Genomic DNA, 24,439 nt, shown 5'->3' with positions numbered 1-24,439 from the left:
TGAGAAGTGGTTGCAATTGGGAAATATGTTGATAGTAGAGCCAACAGGATTTACTGAGTAAGAAAAGACAAGAATCAAGCATGCTGCTTATTGAAATGGGCCGAGCGAGGGGGTAATCAAAGAGCTCTTCCTGGACTTGGTGCTTTTGAGACGTTCATTAGCTTCCAAGGGGAGGTGTTCTGTAGGCTCGAGCTCAGCTCCGGGAGGGTTGAGAGCTGGGGTAGGAACTTTGGAGGCGTCACCATGTGGTGTTTAAATCCATGGGACTGGGGATGGAGTGTAGACAGAGAACAGCTCTTTTACATTTAAGGGTTTAGAAGAGGCCTGACATTGAAAGGTTGAAAGTAGGAAAAGGAGCAACAAATAAGATGGGAAAGAGTGTCTAGTGAGTGGAGAGGAAACCCAGGGGAGTCCGGTGATTTGGAAGATGGGAACTTTTACAAAGGAGGGAGTGATCAACCGTGTCAGAGTATGAAGAGGTTGGGTAAGAGGACTGGAAATTGACTATTGGATTTGGAAACGTGGAGGTCATTGGTGACCTTAAACAGTGATTTTTCTGGAGAAGAAGATTTTTCTGGAATGGTGAAAATTTGACTGGAGTGGATTCAAGAAAGGACTGAAAGATGAGGAAGTGGAGACTCTGAAGTGCATAAGTCTTTTAAGTGAGTATAACAGCTAGTTTGACAAAACCAATTCCTCCCCTGTTTTAAGATTTTAGAATAGTGAACACTTAGCAACTGCTGATGTGTAGACCCTTCAGGAAATTAGATAACTGGAATAGAAAGAAATGCCAATGTTTTTACTTTGCCCTGGCTTAGCATATATTTAGATGTATATGTAGTTCTCTAGATCTGTGTAAAGGCCTCAACTATCATCTCTGGTGATGACTGAAATACATAAGACAAACTATATTGATGTGTAGGTTACAAATGTCTTTCATATAATTTGTCTAAGTTCATATTAATATGATCCTCATTCATCAGTGATTCCCTAAATTCATTAATCTTTTCTAACAGGAAAGTGGGATAATGTCTTTAAGGAAACTGTTCTTTAAGAAATGATTCTGTTTTAGTGCAAATCAAAACTACAATGAGGTATCGCCTCACACTGGTCAGAATGGCCATCATCAAAAAGTCTACAAATAATAAAATGGTGGAGAGGATGTGGAGAAAAGGGAACCCTCCTACACTGTTGGTGGGAATGTAAATTGGTGTAACCACAATGGAAAACAGTATGGAGGTTCCTTAAAAAACTAAAAGTAGAGTCACCATATGATCCAGCAATCCCAGTCCTGGGCATATATCTGGAAAAGACAAAACCTCTAGTTCGAAAAGATACATGCACCCCAATGTTCATAGCAGCACTATTTACAGTAGTCAAGATCTAAATGTTCATCAACAGATGAATGGTTAAAGAAGATGTGGTACATACATACAGTGGAATATTACTGAGCCATGAAAAGAAATGAAATAATTCCATTTGCAGCAGCATGAATGGACCTAGAGATTATCATACTAAATGAAGGCAGACAGAGAAAGACAGATATCATATGATATCACTTATATGTGGAATCTAAAAAATTGGTACAGATGAACTTATTTACAAAACAGAAATAGACTCATAGACATAGAAAACAAATTTATGGTTACCAAAAGGGAAAGTGAGGGAGAGGGATAAATTAGGAGTTTGGGATTAACATACACACACTACTATATATATATAAATAAACAAGAACCTACTGTATAGCACAGAGAACTATATTTAATATCTGTAATAACCTATAATGGAAAAGAATCTGAAAAAGAATATATATGTATATGTGTACATATATATGTCTGAATCACTCTGCTGCACACCTGAAACTAGCACAATACTGTAAATTAACTATAATTTTTTAAAAAAAGGAAGAATTTCTTTTTTTAAACCACAGTTAAAGAAAAGTAAATGTACTGGAACTTTCTCCAGCTTTCTATAAAATGCATGCAATTTGTCCACTAGGGGGCGCAGTAGGAATGAAAATGGAGTTTGGCCTTCAAATGGCTCCCATCTTGTGTGGTGATGGAGAGAGGTATTGACGTTGTTTCCCCTCTTCGTTTCAATTCCCAGAGCTAAGTCCCCATGAAGAAAAAAGGAACAAAATGCCGCGGCATAGTTTTGCTTTATGCGTCTTCTCCCCTCCCCTCCCATTTGGAGTAGAATTAAAAGTAAATAAACATACAAAAATCAATAGCCTTCCATTAGACCAGTAATGACAGAGAGAAGGTGTAATAGAATGAAATATAACAGTCACAGTGGTATCAAACACCAAGAAGCACCTATGAATAAAGCTGGAAAATATATACAAAGCTTTTTCTGAGGGAAAACTATGAAACTATTGAAGGAGGTAAAAGAAGACTTTAAAAAATGTAGGCCTATATTCTCACAGGTGGGAGGATATAGCGTATCAGTTCTCTACAAATTAGTCTACAAATTTTAGGAATCCCAATTAAAATCTCAACAGAGGATAATGGATTCATTAGAAGAGATGAATGGATTTTTATAACTACTTTAGGTAGGAAAACAATGCATTGCCCATTTCATGCAACTTACATGGTTTTCTGGGGTGGAGGGAAAGAGGGGCTCTTTTTCGTGTTCAGTATGTAACTTATTCACACAAATAATAAAGTGAGTGCTAACACACACAGTCTATGCCATAAGCATATGGAACTTTCAGTTCCTCACAATTACCAAGCTTCCTCTTGCCGCTGAGCCTCTGCACATGCTGCTCCCTCAGTGTCCTCTTCACCATTTTGACGAAGCCCTGGTTGCCTGCACTACTCTTCCTTGAAGTCTCAGTTTAGATCTCTCCTTCCTTTTCTAACTAGACTTGTATCCCTATTATCTGCCTCTGTCAGAGCAGAGAGCACAACCAAACAAGACCTCTGCAGATCCTGACAATGCCCTCTTTGTCTCTTGCAGGTGAGGGAGTTTAATGGTCAGCATTTTATTTTGGAGGAAGCAATCACAGGGGATTTCGCTTTGGTGAAAGCCTGGAAGGCAGACCGAGCAGGAAATGTGATTTTCAGGTAGTATAATGGTTTTAAAAAATGTCAAATGTAACGCATTTCAGCAACTTTATATTTCCGAAATTATGATTACAAAATGGATATCTTGATGTGTTTGGTATGTAAAAATTTATTTTAAAAAAGGCTTAAAATCAAACACACCCGTGTGTGTGTGTATATAGGTGGGTGCAGAACCATTGCCGTGCGGTCATGCTGGTTTGATGCACTAGAGGGCGTCTGTTCTGATTGGTTGGTACCCATGGTGCACTGTTTGTTAACTATTTGAATCTGTATATCCTTGTATATAGTCACATACAAATTATTTTTGCCCCTGTGTACTTTAGTTGCCAAAACTAGTTACAGTGTTGTGACATGCTTAGAAAATGTGACAAAAGCACGCAATTATATTTAATTTTGACAGTGTTTTTTATATGCATTGTCTTAAAATGCCTGTTACTTTGATATTCTGGAAAAATATTGCTCATAATCACTTAGGTCAGTTCTTTTCCAGGCCTATTGGTGTCTTCTAGGAAATGCTTATAAAGATTATGTCTGGAAAGTTGGTTAACCTTAATAATGTTTCACTTTCATTCTCGTTATCTAGATAGCCACAGATATTAAGCCACTTAATAGATTTCAATATCTTTTGATTACCCTAAGCATACTAAATACCAAGTTTTAGTATCTTGGATTTAGGGATTATATAGCTGTTTTTGCAAATTGTGCCATGTTTGAATATACTCATAAAAATTTTCCAAAATGTTTGGTCTTGAAGACGTCACCTGTTAGGTTGCAGAAATAATTGTCTTTCTCATAATATTGGCCTTTTCCTGCTTTTAGTTAGTGATATTTTTTATCTTTACCAAATGCAGCTTTGGTATGATCACAATTAAATTATCAGTGATCATTCTCATGTTTTTGTTCATTTCTGAAGATCTTCTATGACATTAATACTGTATTTGATCTCTTGAATTTAGCCAATTTTTTTGTTCGTTTGTTTTTGTTTTTGTTTTTTTGTCCGGGCTGCAGCGTGTGAGATCTTAGTTCCCCAACTAGGAATCGAACCCGTGCCCCCTGTGGTGGAAGCGTGGGTCTTAATCCACGTGGGTCGCTTCCCACGAGGGAAGTCCCGGGATTTAGCCAATTTTTGATATTATAACTAATTTTGGCAATTACAGAGGACATTTTGAATGATGTCTACCTTATTTGACACCTTGATGTAATGCTTACAAAGCTTAGTTGTTTTTTTTTTAAAAAGATTAATGAAATTGTATGGTAGCCAATGGAAATGAATTATTTAAAGTATTTCCATGAGTTTATCCTGTGCTTTATTGCCTGTTATCTAAAGACTGCACAAGGGCTATTCTGAGTACAGACCTTATGCCTGTAGTTTCTGCTCAGTAGCCATTGAGCTTTGATGTGAAATGAGAGTGCTTGTCGCCAGTGGTCAGGTGGCCTAGATTCTTAAGATACTGACTTCTAGGCTGACCTTCACGTTTAGTGGGACAACTGGGATAGAGGTCTGTCTAGGCCATTGTTAGAGTGGGCGGGCTCTGCATGCCTGCACCTCAGGCCACTCTGCCCTTGGAGCTTTTGATGCTGGATGTCTGGTGGAATCCAACACGGTTACTTGTCAGAGTACACAAGGATTCCTCTCTTGAGGACATACCTATCCTTGAATCCAAGTGAAAGAAACATTGGTGGCACAAAGAGCTGTTACGACATAGCTGTGAATTATTTCTCTTTACCAAAGAATTTTCCCTATCAATTTACACTCTCAGAAACAAAAATGCATTAAAATTTTTATGATTAGAGGAAGTGCATTAATTTAGGAATTAGGGGATGCAGAACCATCAGCAAAATTGACCGCTTCTTAAAATTTTACACCTCAGGGTCTGATGGGGGGGGGGGTGTAGCTTTAAAAATTTCATTAGAAGTTGGTTCTCCACACTGATCTTTAGGACTCACAAATCAACCGTGAATGATTCAGTTAATTTCAGCAATAGGTTTCTCTTTAATAGGAGTATAATTACTATACCTTCTCATATAAAGCACTTGCTAATTTTCTTAATATTTTAACAAGAGCAAGTTTAGTGAAATATTTAACTATAAAACAAAGTGGCATCTCAGGTAAAAGACTTAGAGAAATTAGTTTTAGAGTAGATTTATTAATATCCATTTTATTTTTCTGTGTATGACTATGTTGAATATGAAAAATAGTCCCTCTTTCTCTTAACCCCATAAAAAGCTATATAATTGAATGAAGTGGCCATCATATTGTTTTTGTTTATAAAATAGCTATAGAACTTATCGAAAATGTGATACACTCTTTTAAAAAGATTCACAAAGTCTTGGTTTACAGAAATTCCTTTAATCTATAATTAAAGCTGAGAGAGACACTGCTTATTTTTGCCCTTCTTTCCCCACTTCCTTATTCCTCTAATGTAGGAAAAGTGCAAGGAATTTCAACTTGCCGATGTGCAAAGCTGCAGAAACCACAGTGGTGGAGGTAAGAGAAGAGGTTATTTCTGATTTCCTGTTGTTAATTTTCAAAATTGATGTTATGTGTTAGTTCAAGAAAAAGTACAACGGTTCATTTGTTTTCAAGAAGGAGGGCAAACAATAACCACTTTTTCATTTTGGATGTTGAAGGACTCTATTTAAATATATGATAGTTGAAGTTTTGCAGGAACATGAGCTTTCTGGTTAGCTACAGTCTCACTAGAACACTCTGTTTGGGAATCAAGCTATTAGGCTGACCAGCTCATAAAAGTCTTTTGGTACTTGAGTAAAGGGTACCTTCTTGGGTGAAGTCTCCAGATGAAATTTTTTTTTTTTCACTTTTTAAAAAAAATTTTATTTTATTTTTTTTATACAGCAGGTTCTTATTAGTTATCTATTTTATACATATTAGTGTAAATATGTCAATCCCAATCTCCCAATTCATTCCCCCTGCTTTCCCCCCTTGGTGTCCATACGTTTGTTCTCTACATCTGTGTCTCTATTTCTGCCTGGCAAACCGGTTCATTTGTACTGTTTTTCTAGATTCCACATATATGCGTTAATATATGATATTTGTTTTTCTCTTTCTCACTTACTTCACTCTGTATGACAGTCTCTAGGTCCATCTACTCTCTACAAATGACCCAATTTTGTTCCTTTCTATGGCTGAGTAATATGCTATTGTAAATGTGGAACACATCTTCTTTATCCATTCTTCTGTCAGTGGGCATTTAGCTTGCTTCCATGACCTGGCTATTGTAAATAGTGCTGCAATGAACATTGGGGTGCATCTGTCTTTTTGAATTATGGTTTTGTCTGGGTATATGCCCAGTAGTGGTATTGCTGGGTCATAAGGTAATTCTATTTCTAGTTTTTTAAGGAACCTTCATACTGTTCTCCATAGTGGCTGTATCAATTGACATTCCCACCAACAGTGTAAGAGGGTTCCCTTTTCTCCACACCCTCTGCAGTATTTGTTGTTTGTAGATTTTCTGATGATGGCCATTCTGACCGGTGTGAGGTGACACCTCATTGCAGTTTTGATTTGCATTTCTCTTATAATTAGTGATGTTAACCAGCTTTCTGTGTGCCTCTTGGCCATCTGTATGTCTTCTTTGGAGAAATGTCCATTTAGGTTTTCAAATGCCCATTTTTTGATTGGGTTGCTTGTTTTTTTAATATTGAGCTGCATGAGCTGTTTATATATTTTGGAGATTAATCCTTTGTTCATTGTTTCTTTTGCAAATATTTTCTCCCATTCTGAGGGTTGTCTTTTTGTCCTGTTTATAGTTTCCTTTGCGGTGCAAAAGCTTTGAAGTTTCATTAGGTCCCATTTGTTTATTTTTGTTTTTATTTCCATTACTCTAGGAGGTGGGTCAAAAAAGATATTGTTGTAATTTATGTTAGAGTGTTCTATGTTATCCTCTAAGAGCTTTATAGTGTCTGGTCTTACATTAGGTCTTTAATCCATTTTGAGTTTATTTTTGTGTATGGTGTTAGAGCGTGTTCTAAATTCATTCTTTTACATGTAGCTGCCCAGTTTTCCCAGCCCCACTTACTCAAGAGACTGTCTTTTCTCCATGTGTATCCTTGCCTCCTTTGTCATAGATTAGTTGACCATAGGTGCGTGGGTTTATCTCTGGGCTTTCTATCCTGTTCTGTTGATCTATATTTCTGTTTTTGTGCCAGTACCATATTGTCTTGATTACTGTAGCTTTGTAGTGTAGTCTGAAGTCAGGGAGTCTGATTCCTCCAGATCCGTTTTTTTCCCCTCAAGGTTGCTTTGTCTATTCTGGGTCTTTTGTGTCTCCATACAAATTTTAAGATTTTTTGTTCTAGTTCTGTAAAAAATGCCACTGGTAATTTGATAGGGATTGCACTGAATCTGTAGATTGCTTTGGGTAGTATAGTCATTTTCACAATATTGATTCTTCCAATCCAAGAACATGGTATATCATCTGTTTGTGTTGTCTTTGATTTCTTTCATCAGTGTCTTATAGTTTTCTGAGTACAGGTCTTTTGCCTCCTTAGGTAGGTTTATTCCTAGGTATTTTATTCTTTTTGTTGTAATGGTGAATGGGATTGTTTCCTTAATTTCTCTTTCTGATCTTTCGTTGTTAGTGTATAGGACTGCAAGAGATTTCTGTGCATTAATTTTGTATCCTGCAACTTTACCAGCTTCATTGATTAGCTCAAGTAGTTTTCTGGTGGCATCTTTAGGATTATCTATGTATAATATAATGTCATTTGCAAACCGTGACAGTTTTACTTCTTCTTTTCCAATTTGTATTCCTTTTATTTGTTTTTCTTCTCTGATTGCCATGGCTGGGACTTCCAAAGCTATGTTGAATAATAGTGGCAAGAGTGGACATCCTTGTCTTGTTCCTGATCTTAGAGGAAATGCTTTCAGTTTTTCACCCTTGAGAATGATGTTTGCTGTGGGTTTGTCATATATGCCCTTTACTATGTTCAGGTAGTTTCCCTCTATGCCCACTTTCTGGAGAGTTTTTATCATAAATGGATGTTGAATTTGTCAAAAGCTTTTTCTGTATCTATTGAGATGATCATATGGTTCTTATTCTTCAATTTGTTAATATGGTGTATCACATTGATTGAGTTGCGTATATTGAAGAATCCTTGCATCTCTGGGATAAACCCCACTTGATCATGGTGTATGATCCTTTTAATGTGTTGTTGGATTCTGTTTGCTAGTATTTTGTTGAGGATTTTTGCATCTATATTCATCAGTGATATTGGTCTGTAATTTTCTTTTTTTGTAGTATCTTTGTTTAGGTATCAGGGTGATGGTGGCCTCGTAGAGTGAGTTTTGGAGTGTTCCTTCCTCTGCTATATTTTGGAAGAGTTTGAGAAGTATGGGTGTTAGCTCTTCTCTAAATGTTTGATAGAATTCACCTGTGAAGCCATCTGGTCCTGGACTTTTGTTTGCTGGAAGATTTTTAATCACAGTTTCAATTTCATTACTTGTGATTGGTCTGTTCATATTTTCTATTTCTTCCTGGTTCAGTCTTGGAAGGTTATACCTTTCTAAGAATCTGTCCATTTCTTCCAGGTCGTCCATTTAATTGGCACAGTGTTGCTTGTGGTAGTCTCTTATGATGCTCTGTATTACTGCAGTGTCCGTTGTAACTTCTTTTTCATTTCTAATTTTATTGATTTGAGTCCTCTCCCTCTTTTTCTTGTTGAGTCTGGCTAAAGGTTTATCAATTTTGTTTATCTTCCCCAAGAACCAGCTTTTAGTTTTATTGATCTTTGCTATTCTTTTCTTTGTATCTATTTCTTTTATTTCTGCTCTGATCTTTATGATTTCTTTCCTTCTACTAACTTTGGGTTTTGTTTGTTCTTCTTTCTCTAGTTCCTTGTAAGGTTAGATGGTTTATTTGAGATGTTTGTTGTTTCTTGAGGTAGGCTTGTATTGCTATATACTTCCCTCTTAGAACTGCTTTTGCTGCATCCCATAGGGTTTGGATCATCGTGTTTTTGTTGTCAATTGTCTCTAGGTATTTTGTGCTTTCCTCTTTGATTTCTTCAGTGATCTCTTGGTTATTTAGTAACGTACTTTTTAGCCTCCATGTGTTTGTGCTTTTTACGTTTTTTTCCCTGTAACTTATTTCCAATCTCATAACGTTGTGGTCGGAAAAGATGCTTGATTCTTAATCAAGCATTCTTAAATTTACTGAGGCTTGATTTGTGACCCAAGATGTGATCTATCCTGGAGAATGTTCCATGTGCACTTGAGAAGAAAGTGTAATCTGCTGTTTTTGGATGGAATGTCCTATAAATATCAATTAAATCTGTCTGGTCTGTTGTGTCATTTAAAGCTTGTGTTTTCTTATTAATTTTCTGTTTGGATGATCTGTCCATTGGTGTAAGTGAGGTGTTAAAGTCCCCCACTATTATTGTGTTACTCTCAATTTCCTCTTTTATAGCTGTTAGCAGTTGCCTTATGTATTGAGGTGCTCCTATGTTGGGTGCATATATATTTATAATTGTTATATCTTCTTCTTGGATTGATCCCTCGATTATTATGTAGTGTCCTTCCTTGTCTCTTGTAACATTTTTTATTTTAAAGTCTATTTTATCTGATATGAGTACTGCTATTCCAGCTTTCTTTTGATTTCTATTTGCATGGAATATCTTTTTCCATCCCCTCACTTTGAGTCTGTATGTGTCCCTAGGTCTGAAGTGGGTCTCTTGTAGACAGCATATATATGGGTCTTGTTTTTGTATCCATTCAGTGAGCCTGTGTCTTTTGGTTGGAGCATTTAATCCATTCACGTTTAAGCTAATTATCGATATGTATGTTCCTATTACCATTTTCTTAATTGTTATTGGTTTGTTTTTGTAGGTTCTTTTCTTCTCTTGTGTTTCCCACTTAGAGAAGTTCCTGTAGCATTAGTTGTAGAGCTAGTTTGGTTGTGCTGAATTCTGTTAACTTTTGCTTGTCTGTGAAGCTTTTGATTTCTCCATTGAATTTGAATGAGATCCTTACCGGGTAGCGTAATCATGGTTCTAGGTTCTTCCCTTTCATCCCTTTAAATATATTGTGCCGCTCCCTTCTGGCTTGTAGAGTTTCTGCTGAGAAATCAGCTCTTAACCTTATGGGAGTCTCCTTGTATGTTATTTTTCATTTTTCCCTTGTTTTTAATAATTTTTCTTTGTCTTTAATTTTTCTTAATTTGATTACTATGTGTGTTGGCGTGTTTCTCCTTGGGTTTATCCTGCCTGGGACTCTCTGCGCTTCCTGGACTTGGGTGGCTATTTCCTTCCCATGTTAGGGAAGTTTTTGACTATAAGCCCTTCAAATATTTTCTCGGGTCCTCTCTCTCTCTTCTCCTATAATCCCTATAATGCGAATGTTGGTGCATTTAATGTTGTCCCAGAGGTCTCTTAGGTTGACTTCATTTCTTTTCATTCTTTTTTCCTTATTCTGTTCCACAGCAGTGAATTCCACCATTTTGTCTTCCAGGTCACTTATCCGTTCTTCTGCCACAGTTATTCTGTTATTGATTCCTTCTAGTGTATTTTTCATTTCAGTTATTGTATTGTTCATCTCTGTTTGTTTGTTCTTTAATTCTTCTAGATGTTTGTTCTTTAATTCTTCTAGGTCGCTGTGGAACATTTCTTGCATCATCTCGATCTTTCCCTCCATTCTTTTTCTGAGGTCCTGGATTAATTTCACTATCACTATTCTGAATTCTTTTTCTGGAAGGTTGCCTATCTCCACTTCATTTAGGTGTTTTTCTGGGGTTTTGTCTTGTTCCTTCATCTGGTACATAGTCGTCTGCCTTTTCATTTTGTCTGTCTTTCTGTGAATGTCGTTTTTGTTTCACAGGCTGCAGGATTGTAGTTCTTCTTGTTTCTGCTGTCTGCCCTCTGGTAGATGAGGCTATCTAAGAGGCTTGTGCAAGCTTCCTGATAGGAGGGACTGGTGGTTGGTAGAGCTGGGTGTTGCTCTGGTGGACAGAGCTCAGTAAAACTTTAATCCATTTGTCTGCTGATGGGTGGGGCTGACTTCCCTCCCTGTTGGTTGTTTGGCCTGAGGCAACCCAGCACTGGAGCCTAGAGGCTCTTTGGTGGGGCTAATGGTGGACTCTGGGAGGGCTCATGCCAAGGAGTACTTCCCAGAACTTCTGCTGCCAGTGTCCTTGTCCCAGTGGTGAGGCACAGCTGCCCACCCCCCGCCCCCCCTCGCCGGAGACCCTCCAACACTAACAGATAGGTCTGGTTCAATCTCCTATGGGGTAACTGCTCCTTCCCCCGGGTCCTGATGCACACACTACTTTGTGTGTGCCCTCCAGGAGTGGAGTCTCTGTTTCCCCCAGTCCTATCGAAGTCCTGCACTCAAATCCCGCTAACCTTTAAAGTTTGATTCTCTGGGAATTCCTCCTCCTGTTGCTGGACCCCCAGTTTGGGAAGCCTGATGTGGGGCTCAGAACCTTCACTCTAGCGGGTGGACTTCTGTGGTATAATTGTTCTCCAGTTTGTCTCCAGATGAATTCTTGTATACAGAATCCTAGGAAAATAGTAAGTTGTATTAGGAGAAGTTCCTTATCTCACTGTTAGATACTGGTGATACTTTAAGGTAGAAGGAGGCTAAGCTCATTGCTTTGATGTGGTTCTATTCGGAACCGTTGAATTAAGGCACTAACTGACTCTCCTTTGGACATCTCAGGGTTTGGGAGAGACTAGAATAATTTTAGAACTTTCCCAGGGTTCAAGCTCTGGGACAGAAATAGGTGCTTATACCAAAATCCTGCCATTTTGTTTATACATATTTGAACCTGAAAGGAGACTTGAAAATGATTCGTTTAGGCTATGAGGATCACTTTGGAACCAAATTTTCTTGGGCATTTGAGATAGCTTTCCCATGGGAGGGCTTTATAGGAACCCATCCTGCGATCTGGAAATGAGAATATATGTTCTTGATTTTTCTTGTGATGGTGGTATTCTACCCGGCATTTTTTCATTCCTCCATATGCTTGCCCAAGATGGTATTTCATGGAGGCAGTGCTGCCATATTTTTGAAATAATCAAATGTTAGAATTCTGTTTCTGTCTTGGAAAGTGAAGTATATTATTATTAGTAGTAGTAGTAGTAGATAACCATAGTTTAGCTTCGTTTTTTTTGTTTGTTTTCTTCCTCTTTTATGGAAGTGTAGTTAATTTACAGTGTTTGAAGTGTATTACTTTTAAAGTGCTGGGGCATGTGGTACTTTCAACACTGGCAGGGTGGTTTCTTTTGCAATGGCTTCAGTATATTTTCTGCATTTAAAATGGATAATGTGGTGTACTCTCTCTGCGCGATCTTTTTTTCTTTTTTTAATCGAATCATCTTAATGACCTGTCCATTGCACACATCTGTAACAGTACTGAAAAAAAGCCTATAGCGTAGCTTAAAACAATTGATAGTTTAACCCTCTCTTGATTGTATGTACTTCTGTAAAACTGCCACATACCAATATTTTTTCTCTGAGTACCATGGAGCAGTATGCATTGTCCTGGGTGAATTTCTTTTTTTCCTTCTTTTATAATCTGGTTCTTTTCAGCCAATCTTATCTCTTCCAAAAGCAGGAAGTGACTCTCTACTGTCTGAGAATTAATGTAGATATTAGGAAAGAGAGGTTCTCTGTCGGCATAAGGGAAGGGGAGATAAAATCCTTTAATTGATCCTGCAAATATGATAAAAGCTGCCCTCCCTGTGTCCTAGAACAGACATCTCTGATTCACAGCATTCTGTCCTGTTAGACACGGACTCACATTAGGATCCCTTTCAATATAGCGCTGCTGATGGCCACTCCCAATTGATTATACCCGCACTGTCCAACATGGTACCCACTAGCCACATGCGACTTTTAAAATTTAAATTAATTAAAATTAGATAAAGTAGAAATTCAGTTTCTCTTCAGTAGCTACATATGCTCGTGACTATTGTGTTGATCAACATAGATAAAGAATATTGTCATCAATGGAGAAAGTTTGATTGGACAGAGCCTAATTGGAAGGATCAAGATGAAATATAATTTGTCATTCTAGTTTAGGAATGTAAGCAAAACAGCAGTTTAGACAATAAATTATTGTAAGCCTGCTCCCTCTGCATGCTCATAGTAGAAGAGGTCCACATGTCTTTAGCTTGAATTGTAAGAACTTGTGCTCTTGGATGTAGAAGATAATTTGGAATTGGGGATGATGAATAGATTGGGTGTCTTCTGATAACAAAAAATCTATCTGGACTGTGAGTTTTGTATTATTCTTAGTCTAGTGACTACCCTGGACCTCCAGCTCCTCTTCTGTGCTATGTTTTGTGCACTCTGTTACCTGCATTGGCCTTTAGGATTTTGTAATTCTTTTCCTGTAGCCCTATCCTACTTTATTGTACAGTGGTCCTAGTGAGATGGATGATTATGAGCTGGTCTAACAGGAGTCTTCAGAGATCTTAAATTACCTGCGTATTTTCCTGCCTGTTAAATATTAACAATAATAATAGTTACTATTAATCAAGTATTTATTATGTGTTAGTCACTGCTGTATTCTTTATGGTTATTGTTAGTTTTTTTAATGTTAACAATAGTCTTATGAGGTAGGAATCATTATTATCCTTATTTTACAGATAAGGACTTAAAAGCACAGAGAGGTTAGGTTGTATACCTGATGTTACACAGCTAGATGGAGCTAGGATAGAACCACAGAATGACTGATTCTGGGGTGTCTGCACTTTCCCACTATTTTATGAAATATTCTCAAATCATCATCAATGGATGGTGTTTCAAAATCTTGAAAGGTATTAAATCTCTGGAAGTAGTCCATTTCAATGCTAACTATTAGAATCAAGCAGATTGGGAGTTTTTGGCCAATATATTCCTCTACCCCCCAGCTTTCCTTGCCAGTTATTCCAATTATGGTCTTTTTGCCTCCTGCACCATCTACCTCCAAGAGGGCTTTGAGAGAAGCATCATCCTGTGATCAATAGCCCTGTGGATTCATTCATTCTTCCTCTTGGATTCTGTTCATTCTGTTGTGTTGCATCTCTGAACTGTGCAGCTTTTCACAAACTTCCCTGAACATGGTGATTGAATGTCTATTCTTGTACTGCAGTATCTTAAGCAGTGGGAGCTTTAACAATGACTACACCCTACATTTCAGACAAAGCCTTTTTTTTTTTTTAAAACTCTTAGCTCATCTCCTTTCTCTTATAGATGAGGACATGGAGGACTTTTCAGTAGCTGGATCTGGGTTAGAGCCTGTCTCCTAAAGCACCACTCCACCCCCTGGTGCTACATCTTTTCAGCCTTTCTCCCTGGTTACCCCCTATAACTTGAGTTTTATGGGAGGTAAGAGAGGGGTAGAACTGTAAATATCTAAAATATTAATGATAATTCCCTCAGATATCTTAAAGTCTTTTTGCATGCAGAAGCAGGGTGGCAGGGGACTTCCCTGGTGACACAGTGGTTAAGAATCCTCCTGCCAATGCAGGGGACACGGGTTTGAGCCCTGGTCCGGGAAGATCTCACATGCCGCGGAGTAACTAAGCCTGTGCACCACAACTACTGAGCCTGTGCTCTAGAGCCCACGAGCCAGAACTACTGAGTCCATGTGACATAACTACTGAAGCCCACGCGCTTAGAGCTCATGCTCTGCAGCAAGAGAAGCCACCGCAATGAGAAGCCCGTGCATTGTAATGAAGAGTAGTCCCCGCTCGCCGCAACTAGAGAAAGCCCATGCACAGCAACAAAGACACAATGCAGCCAAAAAAAATAATAAATTAGATAAATAAATTTAAAAAAAAGAAAAAAGAAGCAGGGTGGCAAAGGAACATAAAGCTGTCTCTTGCTTTTTTGGTTAATAATTTCTCCTCCAGTTGACAAGAGGTAAACCAGTATATTCATCTTGAATTGAAGAAAATACCAAATTGGCCCTTGACATGAATTATTTCTGGTTTCTCTGAAAGTGGGATATTGCTCCTTTTTGGAAAAATTTTGCCTTTCAAATGTGTTCTAAACAAACTTATGAGTTGTGGAAAACCAGTTATGTCTGTTTTCCCCTTTAACGAAACCGATATGAATATTGCATTTGCATTCTTAAAACCTGCAGCCGTTTGCATGTTTTGCCACAAAGTTGTGACATAGTGAAGACTGGCTGTCTCTTTCCCCGTCTCTTAAGGAACTGGGGGTAGTTACTTGGGGAAAATAGTACAAGTGGGTGCACATATTGGCATACATGCCAGAAAGATATTTCTCTTTTTAGGACAGTGTTATTTCTGGACCTCCTCTTTAAGTGGGTGGAATCTTCCCTGATAAACTTCACAAGTCTAAGTGCAAAACCAGCCAGGGAACAACTCTTGGAATTGCGTTCCATGTGTATGAGTAACAGGAGTACTGTGGAACTCATTTGGCTTTTGTAAGGGTCTGTTAACCCTTCAACTTCCCATGAGCCCCTCAGCCAGTCTCCTGGGTGCATATCCAATCAGGCTGTGTTTCTCTGGGAAGTTACCTGTCTTTACATTTTTTTTTTTTAAAGCAACTTTTTTTTTTTCTTAATTATATTTTTTTAATTAATTAATTTATTTATTTTATTTATGGCTGTGTTGGGTCTTCGTTTCTGTGAGAGGGCCCTCTCTAGTTGTGGCAAGCGGGGGCCACTCTTCATCGCGGTGCGCGGGCCTCTCACTATCGCGGCCTCTCCTGTTGCGGAGCACAGGCTTCAGACGCGCAGGCTCAGTAATTGTGGCTCACGGGCCCGGTCGCTCCGCGGCATGTGGAATCTTCCCAGACCAGGGCTCGAACCCGTGTCCGCTGCATTGGCAGGCAGACTCTCAACCACTGCGCCACCAGGGAAGCCCCTAAAGCAACTTATAATAGAAAACTCAGGGGGAGGGGCGGCAGTGCTTCACTCAGGAGCCTGTTGATGCTTTGTCTCCTGCAAGCAGCCTGGCATGCCTGTGCTGTCAGGAAAGGTCATCTGACTCAGCCACCGAAGGCTGTTGAGGTTACCTGTGACCAAAATAACCCAGCTGGTTTCGTCAGGTGTGTGCCCTGGCTGGTGTTGGAAGATGGCAAGGTTTATGCAAGGCCTCTTCAGCTGTTTTGGCTAATTTCAGCTTTTAGTTAAGACAAATACATTCATTACCATGACTTCAATAAAGTTATTTTTATTATATTTATATTATGGTATATTTATATATTTGCTTATGAAAGAATTGTTCATATTAAATGATATTTGATGCATACAAGTATTATATACACGTAACCTGTGTGGGTTATAAAGCACAATAATAAATTGAACACCTATGAACCCACCTAAGGTAAGGATTAGCGGATTGCTTATTCTCGTTTTCATCTGCCTGCCTTTCCTGCAGAGAGAGCCACTGTCAGGAATATTGTGGTTATCAATCCCTTAAAAATAATTCTAAGTCATAAGGTATGGACGTATGGAAAATTATTTTCCAAAGATATCCTAAGACTTTTTGTTTAGAAGAGCCAGGCTTTGGGACCTGTGACTTCTGCATTCTGTACTAGTGCCTGGCACATGCCATGTCTCCAGAGGAGGTTAACTAGAGGAAAAGATTAGGGGTACATCTGCCATCCTGCCAAGAAGATGTGTGTTGTTCCTGATTGGTGGATGAGGAAAGGTGAAAATAGCAGTGTAAATGGTATTACAAATTTTGTTTTTAATGTTTATTATGAAGGCTAATGGACATACACAACAGTAAACAGAAGAGTTTAATGAACCCATCTGAGCTCGTCCTCCAGCTCCAATGACCGTCAACCCACGATCACTCCTGCCCCGTCTTCATCTCCATCTCCTGCCTCCTCTTGTAGTATTTTGAAATAATCACCAGATATTGTATCCCTCATGAGCTTACATTATAATGCTCAAGACTGACAATAGGTGCAATAAATAAGTAAACTATATATTATATTAGATATTGGTAAATATTAAGGAGATGAAACAAAGCATGAAAAGGGACATGAAATGTCAGGAGAAGAAAGTTAAATTTTGTTTTTTGTTTTTGCTTTTTTTTTGTCTGCACTGCATGGCCTGTGGGATCTTAGTTCCCTGACCAGGGATTGAACCCGGGCCCTCAGCAGTGAGACTGTGGAGTCCTAACCCCTGGACCGCCAGGGAGTTCCCCAAAGTGAAATTGTGAATCAGTTGGTCAGTAACAGAAGGCCCCACTGAGATGACAGTTGAGCAGAGACCTCAGGGAAGTGAGGAAGCGGGGCTTGGCAGCTTCCAGCGGGGAGCAAGCGGGGCGGTGGAAAGAGGAGCAGATGGGGCCTTCCTGGTGCACTTGAAGACTGGGGATGACGTACTCCCCTTTCTTCGGTCTGAGGTGGTGGGCCGAGGAGTCTTATATGAGGGTAGCTGTCTTGAGAATCATGGCAGTATCTTCTTCCTAGGCTGTGTGAAGTGTGATTTCTGTTTTTAGTTCATTTGTAATAGTTCGCAAGACGACTAGGCCCAAATCTGACTTTAAAACTCTGAGATGAATGGAGAATGTGAATTTGAGCTTGGAGCCTCCTGACTTTTGTGACTCTCTGGCCCTGTTTGGAGAACTTTGTGTTGACAACACCTCATGAATTATCTTTGCAGAAGAAATCAAACTGGTGGTTAGTTCACTTTACACTAGGATGTGGGAATACAGTGGATTTTAACCATTCGACCTAATCACTTCAGTGGATCCTGTGAACATTTAATCTCCACCAAGCAGACCAATTAGTGTATTGATGTTTTAGAGACTGGTTATATTCCGTCCTGCTTCAGGAAAAGTGAAACTGCCCAAGTGATAAACATAACTCCTTTCCTCTTAAGGTTCTTTTATTCTTAATCTTAAGATTGCTAATGACTTGATATTACAGAGAAACTCATAATTTTTCCAAGAGACAGTAAAAAGAAAAAAGAAATAGGTCTAAACAGGAAAAAATTAAAGGTTCCATCCACCCAAGAGAAACACATGTAACCATGTTGAGAAACTTCATTAGACAGATGCAATGTCAAGCACACACATGCATACACAGGCGACCACTGCTCCATGCCTGTGTGGAATTTATGCCCACGCACAAATTGCTGGTTGACCTGGAGACATGATATTTATGAGAACTTGGCTGAAATGTCAAATTTGACATTCACTGTGTGAAGCATAATATAGTAAATGCCCTTCATTGCACTTTAGTATTTACCTGGTAGTGCTCTCTACTTCTTTTCCTTAGCGAGAAGATAAGGACAGCAAGAACCTGTTGAATCCTAATCCTTTTTACTTGATTCACACAGGCCAGTTGAGTTGAACACTCAACACAAGTTCTTTAAAAACACAGGCAGGTAAGAGAGCTATTTGATACAGCACAAAAAGAAGGAACACCCTCTTCCCACCAACCCCCCACGAACCCTGGGACCTCATGATCCTAAGGCATAATACAGTCACCTTCCCAAGTGTTAACTTCGGGGATGATGTGGTGAGCTATGGATGTCATTTACAATGACTGATTTTTAAGTCTGTTAAATTATATAATATCCTTAATTTACATTTTTTTCTTTTTTAGTTTTTCAGTTATAGGATTTTATTAATGCTTTTAGATTTCATTTTTTAAAAAGTGATTGCTATACTACTCTGAAAGAGATATCTATAAATTCTTCATGCTACAAATTCAGCCAGATGTACATTGCTTTGACAGATGATAATATCCTTACACAACTAAACTAAATGAAGTGATTGACTCTACTTATTTTGAAGTATTAAAGTATTTAAAGACAATTCATTCATTTCCTTGAATTTTCATAAAATGCAACACTGATTTGAGAATATTTCAATGCTAATGAAGATGTATTTAGTGAAGATTTAGTTGAATATTTTGACAAAATAACCTTCTCAGTAATAGAATCACTATTCTGTTATTATTTGCTGTTTCTACCAAGGAAGCAGTAAATATAAAAAACATGAACTTGGTGAATGCCAGGTATTAACTTCACTGCATATTTTTGTGTGTGTGTACTCTTATAGATTAATAATTCTTAGCCTAATGACCATTTACATCCAGAAGAATAGCAGAATATAAGTATGGTTTATTGATGGTAAAAATTAAATCAAGTGCTAATCCTGACATGTTATTTCTTGTTGCTTGGTAACAGTGCAGCAACTCTGTAAGAGTTCCTTTATCTCAGCTGCAATGGACTTCATTGCATTGTGGGGTAGCAATACCAACTGCAGCAAGTCATTTGTATGCCATTATCCTTCCAGAATTTTGTTGCTATTTTTTATTGTTAGTGCAGAGATCCTAAAAGAAAGTCATTTTAATAATACATCCTCCTTTTTTGATGGATTGGTGAATTTTATTCTAGCTATTCTTGGCTTTTCGGCTTTGTATCTATAATTTCTGAGGTTTCACAAATTTGTGTTTTATCAGTTTGTACAGTATTAACCTAGGCTTTTGAATTTCATTGTAAATATGTACATTCTAAGTGATGCTTCATTAGTTCTTAGTGAACATCTTTTATCCTTGACCACCTAAGAGGGGAGAAAAAAATATCTGGGCAGAATTTTTCTTTCATAAAAATAGGACATATACCTCATCCTTCTCTAATATAGAGCATTTATAGTTTTAGAACCTGCTTTAGGAAAAGGAAGCCTGTTGAACCAGTGTGATTTGTTTTAAGTGAAAGGCTGATTCATGTTGTGTGTACTATATATGTTCTATATGCTGTTAGTTCACAATTATTATTTACAACAAAGGTTGCTAAACTATAGCCCGTGGTCTGTTTTTGTATTGTCTAAGAGCTAAGAAATTTTTATATTTTTAAAGGGTTGTTTAAAAAAAAAAAAAATCAATATGTGACAGAGACAGTATGGAGCCTATAAAGCCTGAAATATTATCTGGCCCTTTGCAGATAAAAGCTTGCAGACCCTTGATTTATGGCATAGTTTCCATTTCTATAGTCTGAATATATTAAATGTCACTAAGTATTATTTTTTAAAGGACCAGCGAACTTAAGTAGAACTGAAATAAAATAATGATAACTGGTTTGAAGAGAATCAATGAAAAAATTAAATTGAATAATATGAATTTGTGTAGAAGTAGTGAAATGATTATGCAGTTTGGTGGGCCTGTTTTGGGGGCAACCATGAAGAAAGGAAGATTACATGTAGCAACTTGTTTATCTTGCTTATCTTGCCACAGTTTTTACAATTTCTTTACTATCTCAATGCCTTTGTCAATAAATCTGACTTTAATAAAATTGTGTAGTGATAGACGCACTTTATTAGAAGCATTTTGCTTTTTCCTGCCCATTAGACTTTATCTGATACTTGAGGGCCAGTTTCTTACTTACAATGTATGTATCCTGGGGTGATGGGGTGAAGACTTCTCCAACTTGACCTGGGTCCGGCACTCAGCTGCAGCTCCTGCTGTCTGGCAGAGTCTCCAGGAGTTACGGAAATGGTCCAGAGTTGAAGTCATCCTGTGTCCCTGGGTTTTGGAAGGGCCCTGCAGCCCTGGGTTTTCATCTCCTCTGGAGCTGTGCCCCCCGCATCCTGGAGAGAGGGCAGGAGAAGAATTGTGGACAAACTTTGGGCAAGGTGAGGCTCATTTTCTCAGCCTTCCAAACCAGGGCTTTTAGCTTCCTATTTTCTTTTTAGTCAGAAATGTGTTTGTAAGAGTTATCTGGCTATTTCTTATTTATTGGTAAGGTAAAGCCTGAAATCAGGAAGTTAACCAGGGCAGCCATGTGTTTTTTTATCTGGCATCAGTCTTCTTAAGCAATAGAAAAGGCTCCAACCAGCCAAAATGTATTCTAGTGATGAGAGATAAAAGTCATTTATTTATTTATTTATTTTTGCTGTGCCGTGCGGCTTGTGGGATTTTATTATAGTTCCCTGACCGGGGATTGAACCTGGGGCCCTGGCAGTGAGAGTGCCAAACCCTAACCACTGGACCACCAGGGAATTCCCAAAAGTCAATTATTTTAGCTAGACTCACTTAACTCCTCTTTCTTGTAAGCAAAGGCCCAGAAAACCCCATGCTTGAGCACCATTTCTGTATTAGTAGGCATTTTATATTACTTTATATTTGTAATGCTTTATGTTTTCAAAGTGCTTTTACATATATTATCTCATTTGATCCTCTTAATCACCAAGTGAGGTAGGAGGAGAAGCAGTTTTCTTATAATATTACAAATGAGAAAACTGAGAAACAGGTAAGTTTCTGGGAATAGATCATTGGGAAGTTGAACGGCTTAATGAAAAGGACATTTGAAAGACTTGGTTTAAGTCCTGACTTTCCATGTTTCCTCTGCCACTGTCCTGCCATGACAATACTGAGGCTTTATTTCTGAGACACTGAACGTTTCTGAAACTGTCGGCATAGCTAAGTGGGCTTTTATAGGAGCTTTCACCTTATTTTAAATGCAAATGGAAAGGGTCATGATTTTAGGTGTTGTATGTAGAATGGATTTTTATGGAGGTGTGAAGGGAGACAGGGTAGCCAATGAGGAGACTGTTGCAGTGGTCCAGGCAAGAGGTGATGGTGGCTTGGACTTGAGTGGTGGAGTGGAAGTGGGGAGAGGTGGTGGAATTGAGATATACAGTATCTTGGAAGAGGAATCTTATCAGACTTGCCGATGCCTTGGATGTGGAATGCTGGGGTAGAGGAAAGGCAGAGAGTAAGATGATTCCCACCTGACTTGAGCAATGGTGTGACACCTGCCAAGCTGAGGAAGCCTGGGAACAGCTTTTGGAAGGAGGAGTAACAAGAGCCCTGGTAGGATTGATTGACTTTTTTAGGCATTCAAGTGGTGATGTAGGTGAAGATGGACATGTATGTGTAGTGCTCAGAGGAGAGGTCTAGAAGGGAGTTATACAATTGGGAATAATCCACATATATTTGATAAGTAGAGTCATGGAATAGAAAAGACCACTTAGCGAAAAAGTCCTGGGACTAAGCTCTAGGAGTCTCAGTATATTTCTTTCTTTCTTTTTTTTCTTTCTTTTTGTGAACAGTATCTGAGATTAAGAATCACATCTTTATTTACAATAGCCAGGACATGGAAGCAACCTAAGTGTCCATCGACAGATGAATGGATAAAGAAGATGTGGCACATATATACAATGGAATATTACTCAGCCATAAAAAGAAATGAAATTGAGTTATTTGTAGTGAGGTGGATGGACCTAGAGTCTGTTATACAGAGTGAAGTAAGTTAGGAAGAGAAAAACAAATACTATATGCTAACGCATATATATGGAATCTAAAAAAAAAAAAAAAGTTCTGATGAACCTAGGGGCAGGACAGGAATAAAGACACAGACGTAGAGAATGGAATTGAGGACATGGGGAGGGGGAAGGGTAAGCTGGGACGAAGTGAGAGAGTGGCATGGACATATATACACTACCAAATGTAAAATAGATAGCTAGTGGGAAGCAGGCGCATAGCATAGGGAGATCAGCTTGGTGCTTTGTGAACACCTAGATGGGTGGGTTAGGGAGGTTGGGAGGGAGACACAAGAGGGAGGGGATATGGGGATATATGGATACGTATAGCTGATTCCCTTTGTTATACAGCAGCAACTAACACAACACTGTAAAGCAATTATACTCCAATAAAGATGTTAAAAAATTAAACGAAATAAAAAAAGAAATAGAAAAAAAAAAACAATCACATCTTTGCCTCCCACTGGCATTGTGACCCTGGACAAATAAGTACTTTAGAATCCCAGCTTCTGTATAGCATCTCCTGTCTATTTGCCTATTTCACGGGTCTATTTTGAGCGTCAGTGGGTTAGGGCATTTGGATGTGTTTTCTAAAGGTCTGAAGTGCTATGTTCTTACCTTGATCCCTCCTGCTGCTTTGATTAATGAACCTCAGATGACTGTTCTCGCTGGCCCAGTGACAGTGACTACAGAACTACCCCGTGGGTTGCAGCTGGCAAGGCATACCCTCCCTATCCTTTCCCTGTCATCCGGAGTTCTTGAGATCTAGGGGAATTAAAATTCCATAATACCACCGATTTCTAAAATCTCAGGACATTATCAAAAAACTAATCTAGATTGTTTTTAAAATATATTGTTAGCTTTAATCAACAGTAAATTACCTAATATTTAAAGCTCATCAAAATCAACCTAAATATGTTGATCCCTTACATTAAGCACATGCAGTGATGACTTTTAAGGTGAGCATTATGGACCCCTTACAGAAAGGAAGGTTCTTATAAATCTGTCATTTCATTAGCTTATGAAATGACAGGTTTATAGGTTGCATACAGTCAGAAATTGATGATCACTCTCTGCTGTCATATTTTAAATGGAGGATTAGCCAACGACCTATTTATCTTTTTGTACTTTGGCGCAAAAGATTCAGATATTCTGGTTTGGGATGAAAACTAACCTTTGTTCCCTGATGAAACGTGCTTGTACTGAATATCCACCTTGAATTCTTTTCATTGAAAGTAACATTTATTGTTTTAGGGGGCGTAAGAGAAATGAAATGAATAAAGAGGGCCTCAGATATTCATTGATGCTTCATGTTCAACTAAGTGCACACCACTACCTGCAAACAATCAGAGAGACTAAGGGTCAAGAAACAGACCCTTATTTCTTTAGGATGCAGCATACTGTTACATATAAATAAATTAGTCTGCAGGTGTGTTTTCACTGCTTCCTTATGAAAGCTTTGCCTTATTGAATTTTCACAGACTCAGGAAAAAGTATGTTTTATTTAGTTTGTTTTTAGATAAAATGGTTTGAAACAAACAGTTGGTTAATTTGGGAGAAATAATGAAAGATTAGAAACCAAGAATGACTTAATTGTTAGAAACTGCAGTAGTCCCTCCTTATCTGGGGTTTCACTTTTCACAGCTTCAGTTACTTGTAGTCAACTGTGGTTCAAAAATATTAAATGGAAAATTCCAGAAATAAACAATTCATAGGTTTTAAATTGCATGTTGTTCGGAGTAGTGGATGAAATCTCACCCACTCCAGTTCTGTCCCGCCTGGGATCCCCAGCCATCAACGTCTGCTCCTGACATCCAGCCGTCAACATGGCTCGATGATCCAGGATGCCATGGAGCAGATGATCTTCCTTCTGATACATCGTCAGAAAGTCAGTAGTAGCCTAACATTACGTCACAGTGCCTATATCATTCACCTCACTTCAGCTCGTCACGTAGGCATTTTATCATTTCACATGATCACAAGAAGAAGGGGGAGCACAGGATAATAACGTAATTTGAGAGAGAGCAAGACCACATTCACATAACTTCTATTATAGTATATTGTTAGAATTGTCCTATTTTATTGTTAGTGATTGTTGTTAATCTCTTATCGTGCCTATTTTTTTTTTTTTTTTGGCTGCGATGAGTCTTCGTTGCTGCGCGCGGGCTTTCTCTAGT

The 24,439-nt window shown here is 38.4% G+C and overlaps 1 protein-coding gene and 1 non-coding gene across 5 annotated transcripts in view; one reads left to right on the top strand and one right to left on the bottom strand.

Annotated features, from left to right (window-relative positions):
* The window catches only part of OXCT1 (3-oxoacid CoA-transferase 1), a 138,095-nt gene that overhangs the window by 17,227 nt on the left and 96,429 nt on the right, over nucleotides 1-24,439 (top strand). For all 4 annotated transcript variants that reach the window (XM_036846905.1, XM_036846906.1, XM_036846908.1 and 1 more), the window contains exons 6-7: nucleotides 2,959-3,065; nucleotides 5,493-5,553. In XM_036846905.1, the coding sequence (XP_036702800.1) occupies nucleotides 2,959-3,065; nucleotides 5,493-5,553 (168 nt within the window). The remainder of the gene's footprint in view (nucleotides 1-2,958; nucleotides 3,066-5,492; nucleotides 5,554-24,439) is intronic.
* TRNAE-CUC lies at nucleotides 20,927-20,999 on the bottom strand. Its single transcript has one exon. It is a non-coding gene; the product is annotated as a tRNA-Glu (tRNA).

This window comes from Balaenoptera musculus, chromosome 3 (assembly GCF_009873245.2).
Source record: "Balaenoptera musculus isolate JJ_BM4_2016_0621 chromosome 3, mBalMus1.pri.v3, whole genome shotgun sequence".
NCBI classification, from domain to species: Eukaryota; Metazoa; Chordata; class Mammalia; order Artiodactyla; family Balaenopteridae; genus Balaenoptera; species Balaenoptera musculus.
Note: the sequence above shows the minus strand (reverse complement) of the source record. Positions and strands in the feature narration are given on the sequence as shown.